General features: G+C 45.7%; 1 protein-coding gene across 1 annotated transcript; it reads right to left on the bottom strand.

Annotated features, from left to right (window-relative positions):
- Window positions 1–3,630: 3,630 nt before the first annotated feature.
- LOC146185149 (uncharacterized) lies at window positions 3,631–5,879 on the bottom strand. The gene is made up of 2 exons (XM_084607760.1): window positions 5,789–5,879; window positions 3,631–5,498 (listed from the first exon to the last, which is right to left on the bottom strand). The coding sequence occupies exons 1-2, from the start codon at window positions 5,877–5,879 to the stop codon at window positions 3,631–3,633; spliced, it is 1,959 nt and encodes a 652-aa protein (XP_084463886.1).
- Window positions 5,880–8,380: the final 2,501 nt, after the last annotated feature.

Raw genomic sequence — 8,380 nt, 5'->3', positions numbered from 1 at the left:
CACTCCAGGGCGAAGGCCTCTCCCATATTCCTCCAATTAACCCTGTCCTGTGTTAGCTACATTCAAGTGACTCCCGGGAACTTAACCTCATCCACCCGCCTAACATATTCTGCCGCCCCCAGCTACGCTTTCCTTTCCTTGTAATCCAGTTTATTACCCTAAGTGACCATCGGTTATCCTCTCCTCGCACTGCCTGCCCTGTCCATGCCCATTTCTTCTTCTTGATTTCCACTAGAATGTCAGTGACTTGAGTCATTTCTCTGACCCACTCTGCACGCTTCCAATTCTTAATGTTACCCCTACCATTCTTCGTTCCATAGCTCTTTGTGTTGTCCTCAACTTAAGTACAACCCCTCTTCGTTAGCCTCAACGTTTCAGCCGCATAGGTGAGTACAGGTAAGATGCAACTGTTCCATACTTTCCTCTTGAGCGATACCGGTAAGCTGCTAGTCTTAACCTGCGAGTGCTTGCCAAATGCATTCAATCCGAATCTTATGCTTCTTGTTATTTCCCTTTCATTGTTCGGATCTGCAGTTGGTTTGGTTTGTGGGGTTTAACGTCCCAAAGCGACTCAGGCTATGAGAGACGCCGTAGTGGAGGACTTCGAAAATCTCGACCACCTGGAGTTCTTTAACGTACACTGGCATCGCACAGCACACGGGCACCCTGCTTTTCGCCGCCATCATCCAAAAAAGCGGCCGCAGAGGCCGGGATTCGATCCCGCATCCTCGGGAACAGCAGTCGAGCGCCGTAACCACTGCGCCATCATGGCGGGGCTCGGATCTGCAGTTACTACCTGTCCTAAGTAGATATATTCGCCTATTACTTCCAGTGCTTCGCTATTTAACTTAAACTCTGTTTCTTCCCGAGGCTGTTGAACATTGCCTTAGTCTTCTGCATATTGATTTCCAAGCCTACCTCTATATTTTTTCCTGTCTAGGTCATCAATCATTATTTGCAGTTCATCCCCTGAGTTACTTAGCAAGACAAAGTCATCAACGAATCGCAGATTAGAGGTATTCTCTATCTACCCTTATGCCTAACTACTCCCATTCCAAGTCTCTGAATACTTCCTCTAAGCAAGCGGTGAATAGTACGGGGGAGATTGTGTCTCCTTGCCTAACACCTTTCTTTATGGGAATTTTGTTACTTTCTTTATGCAAAACTATATATATCTTCCAGCACTTTCACGTACGGCTCGTCTACCCCCTGATTTCACAACGCTTGCATTACCGCCGAGGTTTCTACTGAGCCAAATGCTTTTTCGTAATCAGTGAATGCTATGTATAAGTTTGTTATATTCTGAGCATCTTCGATCACCTGGTTGATGGTATGGATGTGATCGATAGTAGAGTATCCTTTCCAAAAAACCTCCTTGATCATTTGCTTGATTGCAGTCTAAGGTTGTCCTGATTCTATTAGAGATTAACTTAGTAAATACCTTACATGTAACAGACAGTAAGCTAATTGGTCTGTAACTTTTCAATCATTAACGTCTCTTTATGAATTAAGATAATGTTTGCGTTCTTCCATGGTTCCGCTACCGTCGATGACGCCAGGCACTGCGTATGCAGGGTGGCCGGTTCCCCCCCGTCCTTCAACAAATGTACAGTTACCTGATCCTGGGTTCTCGCTCAGGAACAGCTCTGCCAGCGGTGGTGCGCTTTTCTTTTTTCCCAGCAAGCTTCGTAGAATTCCTCACAGCTTTTTAAGGCCGGGTTGGCGGCCGAGAATCGCACAAGTGCTGTGCCATGCATCTGTTTCGAGCTGTTGTTGGTACTCCTTGATGAGTTGATACTGGCGCTGAAAATAGCGAAGAGCAGGCCTCTGGCGAGAACGTCTTCTTATACCGTCTCCGCCGCTATCTGAAGTCTATGCGAGATATCGGCATTAGAGCCCCCACTCGTCCAAATAGTGATATCGTCAGCGTATATGCTATTTTGGATCCCCTCTATTTGTCTCAGGAGAGGGGAGAGTTTCCTCAGAGTGAAGTTGAACAACATGGGGGAGAGAACAGATCCTTGTGGCGTTCCTCAATCCCCCATCGCCAAATAATACGATGGTAGTCTGTCTGTCCGAAAGGAAGTTCTCAACGTACCTGAAGCATTTCACTCCTAGTTTGGAATAGTTCAGACCTTTGAGTACTGCCCTGTGTTTCACATTATCTGTAGTGGAGGGCTTCGAACCACCGCGCCATAGGTCCAAAGTGCCCCTTATATTTTTTTTTTTTTTCGCGAGCTTTCTTTGGAACACGGAAAAAGGCGTGCACATGAAATAAATCACGCAAAAAAAAAATCGTTCGGGGGTATTTTCTGAAGGTTGTGGGAATGCAGCATTCCCCTCTCCCATCTGACGCGGCGAACACGTACCCTGTCTATCTCTTTCACGGGGAGCTCTCATCCTTCATCTCCTGGCCTCCTTCCCCCGGAGCTGTTGCGGAGATGTCAGCGGTGAGAGAACTGGCGTAGTCAGCGCCAGCGTAGCGCGTCCTTCCCCTCTCACTTCGGCGGACAGCATCTGCATCCTGGAAGAGACGACGCCGCGACGACGGAGCGCGCGGATGCTGCTACGAGACCGAGGAAGAACATTGGATAGCTTGGCCCGCTGGCTGTGCCTCGATGTGCCGTTCATCAGGCGACGGATGTGGTTCGAGCTAGCGGCGAGGAGCTTCGGCTCTAAGAGCAGAGCTTGAGCATAATGAGAACATCCGCAAGGGGATCTACAATTTTATGTATTTATCTCAGTCCGCAGGCAATACTAAAAAGTTGAGTATAATTAAACGTAACTAAACAGCTATAAAAGGAGAAAATAAATACACTAAGCAACTCTATCCTAGTGTCATTATTATGCATCCTGTTGTAGTAGCGTCCCAAGTGCCTGTCAAGAAATTGGTGAAAATAGTGAGTCTCAGTTACAAAACATGGATTCTATTTATTGGAAAGCACGAAGCGAAAATTCAGCTTCAAAAGCCTTTAACATAACTATTTACCGAAACATTTCAGCCCGTCAGAGAATACAGACTAGCATAAACTCCGAACTGTTTAACGTTCCATGTGGGCGTGCACACTTTCTCACTTCACACGCCCATAACAGGGAAGAAACACCGTAAAACGTAGGACGAGTAGAGTTTATGCTAGTAACGCAACACAGACGTTTTACAAAGACGCGAACGTGTACCCACCTGGAGCGCGGCACGCTGCCTGGCGCCAGCTAATGCCCTACAATAAGTAAAGCTGCATATTTAAAAATTTCAAAAGCTCACAGCTTACGTTTCACGCCATAAAAGAGAACACGATAATCAGACAGTCGAGGGTCACAAATGCTCAAGCTGAAACTAGACGCTCTCATAAAATTAACCACAATGAATTGTGCATGTATCGCGGAGTATGCTCAGTCACAGCCCTCGAACGTGTTGACGCAGTAGAGAGCAGTACCAATGAAAGCTCATACGGAAAAAAAAATAAAAATAATCGAAACAGGAGCAGTTTCTTTAACAGACACAAAGTTCATATGTCACTGAGCTAAACTGAGAACTAGAGGGTTCGCTTTGTCAAATTAATTCTGAACTCTAAGGCACTGAACTGTCATTTACCATCGAAAGATCTGTGAGTGCGAAGCCCATTACAAATATCAGAAAGCAGAACATTTTCGTTGTGGGTTGAGAGGGCTCCCGAAACCACACTGGAATGTACGAGCGAAGTCAGGAATATGTTGTAAAGCAATGTCGCAGACAGGACGGAACCGGCTGAACCTGCTCTGGCACTTCAAGTAACACCAGGCGACTAATAATAAATGATCTGGCGTAAAATTTTCGAAGTTCACAAGCCTCGCAGAGTTAGATCCATCGTGTTTTAGTGCTGAAAGTAGAACATTGACGGAGAGAATTTCGTTAAGAGTGGTCGCGATATTTTCGTGCTCAGTAAAGGGTATTTTTCCTAGGCACGCCAAAGTCTTAAATACCCGACTCGTAGCAGAGTACCGCTGTAAAACTTGCGCCCCAATAGCTTCTGATACTGCTGCCCCAAGCCCCGCGTACTTCACTGCTTCCGGCAGCTCTTTTTCGTACACCGGAAATGAAAAAACGAACGGGGCGAGAACAGAGTCTCGCTCATCATAAGCCATGGCGTACAGGCCCATACGGTCGATTAATGTCCTACCAAGCAAGCCGCCTGAAACATGTGTATGCGCTATTATTTTTAGCCAGTTCTCAACGACCGACTCCGTCATATGAGGAATGATGCCCCTCTGGCTTGCTGTAGCGCTTTCAGTCAAACTGCTGCCAGATAAATGTATACCCTCCAGAAAATTCAACCCCACAGCAGTCATCCCCATGGCATTTGAGGAATCCCAATTATGCAGAAAGCGTTGGTACGCTTGGTGTACAGACAGCACGATCTTCTCAGCGTCGGCACGATTCTCTTTGCTTAAGGTCAGTCCAGCGAATTTCGAAAACGAGGCGTCGCCCAGAAGGATATACACGCGTCCGAGACAGAAGGTACCATGACGAAGGGCTGCTGCTTCTTTGCTCCCGTAGTGGTCCACAATGAGCTCAGAGCTGGCGAACAGAGCGGCTACTTGGACTGTGCACAGAGAGACATACGTGTGCACAGCCCGCTCTCCGTATCGGAGGAGGAGGTCGAAAAAGAAGCTTCGCACAAAGTCCTCCTGGCGGATCGTCACGCTAGTACGATTATTAATGCTGATGTTGTATGTAGCGAATGCTCTTGCTACGCGTGATGTAGTCAAGTTCAGAGTCCTGACATTCAGCCACGACAGTGATAAAGGCTTCCGAAGTACTCCCCGCGCGTCGGTGTTGATAAGCGCGGCATTCATGATTTCCGACAGCCGAATCATTTCGCTTACACTTACTTCTTCTCCTCCCTTACGTCTGTAGAATCTGTCGCGCAGCAGTTGGAAGTGGCGCAACTTTTGTGCGTAGCTGCCAAGGCGCTTGTGCTTCGAAGCGACGATCCAGAACGCGCTCCCCATTGCTAGCAGTATCTCGTTGCGCACTTCGGCAACTCCTAAGTAGATGACGGTGTCCCATCCGAGAATCAGAGATGTTGTCAGAAATAAGGCTAGGATGTCCGGTTGGCTGTTGCAATGAGGCCACGTCACACCTGCCTTGGTCAGTACTTCCTTGACGCTGCGCAACTCGTCGCGGTCGCCCTTTCCAATCTCTTCACAGCTTCTGTACAGGACACTTGCTCGGTCTTCTATCCTCAGGCCGCTTTTGAGAACGTCAATGGTTCTCGCAGCTAGTGACACATTTTTGAGCAGATCCCGGTAGAGGGATTCACGAACTGAGTAGACGGAGTTGCGCCAGCCATCACACACGTAGCGAGAGAAGCTGCGGCACGGGTCCATGGACCTGTTCACGGAACCCCGAAGAAGTCTAGAGTACTCTGAGCATGGTTTGCTTGCGCATACATACACTTTCGGCCAACGTTCGCTCGAAGTAGTTAAAAGCACAGCAATGATGAATAACGCAAACGCTGCTGCGAGACAAAGCGAAGCGATCCGAGGAGCTCTGATCAGACAGATGTTACCTGGGGTCCGTATGCTTCGCATCCGAGTGAACAGAACGTTCCTGGGCCCTTTCGGCATGCAACTTTCACTCCGAAGCTGCCATCTAATATTGCGCAGTATCTGAACACCGCAGGCCCATCAAAACTTCCACTTCTTCACTTGTTTTGAGGCCGCCATCAACTTCTGGAACTGCATGTGTGACGTAGGAGTGGATTGGAAAACGTTTATTCTTAGCATTGAGCCTTATTTTGGCGCTAACTATGAATGGCCTTGAGCATGTGGTGCTCGGCGACCTTGCGAGCCCACTCAGTGGTCCGCACTTGCGTCAACGGGTCTGAGATGGCCAGCATAGCCTCCCACCACTCTATAGAGTAGAGACATCGAAAGAACCTCCAGCCCCGAAATATGCCCTAGATTGAAGCTTTCTTTTCAAGTATGATTAATTAGTTTATTCGCCTTTTCTTTGCCGTTTACTTTCCAAAACCAAAATACGTACCTATAAGGATAACAGATGGTCTATTAGGGCAACAAACTAGATTCCAAGGGAAGGAAAGCGTAGCAGGGGCGGCAGAAAATTAGGTGGGCGGATGAGGTTAAGAAGTTCGCAGGGGTCAAGTGGATGCAGCTCACACAGGACCGGTTTAATTGGAGGAATATGGAAGAGGCCTTCGCCCTGCAGTGGGTATATACAGTCAGGCTGAAGATGACGATGATGATGATGAATTTTATTGAGTGATTACACCCTTAATAAAATCAAACTATGTTAACACGTGCTTGTTCCTCTCATCCTACTTCTGCTTTTTTGTTGTAGCTTGCAATGAATTCATGTGTTATAAAAAAGGATTTTGTGCCTAAATTTATGCAGGACTTCTGATAAATCTACGTACGGCTTTTGAACAAGAAGTTTGGGTTCCTAACCCTGGTTTATATCTTCATCACTACCGCTTAGTATCAGACCTTGACAGCAAAAATCACCCTATAAATAACCACTAAAAAATAAGAGAAGCAAAAAAATAGGACTCACTCTTATACGGTGTCTCTTGGCCTGAAACTCGACGTTCACTACGAATATTGCCGCCAACCATTGAAACTTTTATTTGTTGTTTGTTTTTTTTTTTTTTTGCAACAACCGCCGGTCCGCGAGATTAACCGTGAGTATAGCCAACAAAAGGCTTTTGTGCTTTTTTTTTTAATTTTATTTATTTACTTTATTTGCAATACTGTTAGCCCTTCCAGGTTGTTACAAGGAGGGTATGATCAGAACAGGGAGAAGGTGACAGGAACAGTTAAAATAAATAAATAAAAATGCAAGTCATGCCAGGATGAAATGATAACAATACCTATAGGCAAACAGGGAATTGACACGTATAAAATGAAGCATAATTCTTATTTAACACATGTTTCCAGTTTCTGTATAAAATCCTCTGTTGATGTAGTGCCAACAAATTATTTTGACAAATAAATGAACCAGACGCGGCTATTATTTTCTTCGTCGCGAAAAATGCGCCGAGATGTATCTAGAACGCTTCCAGCCACTTCGGTTTGTTTCCACAATGTTCTAGTTTCTTCTGGTCACCTTTATAGCTTTATTTTTAGACGTTTCTTGGTAGTCTTCAAATTGAGCACTGATGAGTGCAACAGGCATTCGCAGTTGGACGAAGGCCAAGCACGCTTGTTGTTATCGCCACCGCCTAATCGCTTAGTTCTTTTACGGGCGCAAGTCAGCCCCATTAAAAAAGAGTTCCTTAAGTGAACTCCTGGACTCTTCACTTGTTGTCATCGGCCTTAACTGCGTGCAAGTTATTAATTTAAATTTAGCAATCTTTTTTCGGTCATATCAATTATCTGATCTTGCACAGTCTCTGGACAATATCGGCACTGAGAGCCTCAAGACAATACTGGGAAAGAGCCTGCTGTATTATTTGCAAAACGCATGACTGTGGGCGCGGCAACCGTTTATCTGTAAGTACGCTAGGACTGTTGGACCACGAAGGCAAATCGAGGGTTTCCTTTCGGTTGGCAATGAGCCAGTTCTAAATGTACTGATGTAATGTCATTCAGGCATGGTAGATTGAGAAGTCCCTGCCCCCAACACTGCAAAACATTAAGGAATCCAGTCAGACATTACACGCATGAATATCTTGCAAATATTTTTAGGATAGGTACAGGTTACTTACCACTGGTGTCAATCTGTACCTACCCCACGTGAACTGTAAGCAGAATTAGCGTCTATTAGTTTTAAAAAGAGTGTTTACATTTGTGCATGATTTTTTATCATTGTCAACAGCACCATGAGCGACTTGCGGGAAATATGGTCTCATGCAATGCTTATTATTTGAACAGTGCCTCCATCTACTGCAAACGCACATGCGCTACCTCTTCTCCCTGCAGTCAAAACCCTGTAAAACTATTGTTTTAGGAAAATGAATAACGATTCAATATAGATGCAAAACAACAATGATGAAAGAGGGGAACCTTGGCGAGCACACCTTTCGGCCCAAATATGGTTTCCAGCATTTTTTTTTTCCAAGATAAGGCGTGTTGTGCGGCCACTCTAAGTCATTTTCATGTCATTGTGAATTACCTTTCCCTCCTTGGTATGCTGCAGCAGGAAAAAAAAAAATATCGTGAGAGGGCAAGGTCAAAAGATTTTTCTATACCTACTTGCAGCATTGCAACTATAGTGCTCGTGCGGAATCACTTTCCTTCAGAACACTGCACGCCTTCAGTATATTTGTAACAATACTACGTTATTTGAAGCCGCAAGACTGATGGATACCCACAATATCTTTCACCATTCATTAGACAAATCGGCTTCTAGGATATAATTTGTCACCGCGCTTGGTTGAAT

This window comes from Amblyomma maculatum, chromosome 6 (assembly GCF_055883805.1).
Source record: "Amblyomma maculatum isolate TAMU_Amacu chromosome 6, ASM5588380v1, whole genome shotgun sequence".
NCBI lineage: Eukaryota > Metazoa > Arthropoda > Arachnida > Ixodida > Ixodidae > Amblyomma > Amblyomma maculatum.
Note: the sequence above shows the minus strand (reverse complement) of the source record. Positions and strands in the feature narration are given on the sequence as shown.

Coding starts and splice junctions, on each gene's coding strand:
- LOC146185149 (XM_084607760.1), bottom strand. CDS start 5,879: ATGCTGGCCATCTCAGACCCGTTGACGCAAGTGCGGACCACTGAGTGG. Junction 5,499..5,788: donor CATGCTCAAGGCCATTCATA/GTTAGCGCCAAA, acceptor TTTGTCTCGCAG/CAGCGTTTGCGTTATTCATC.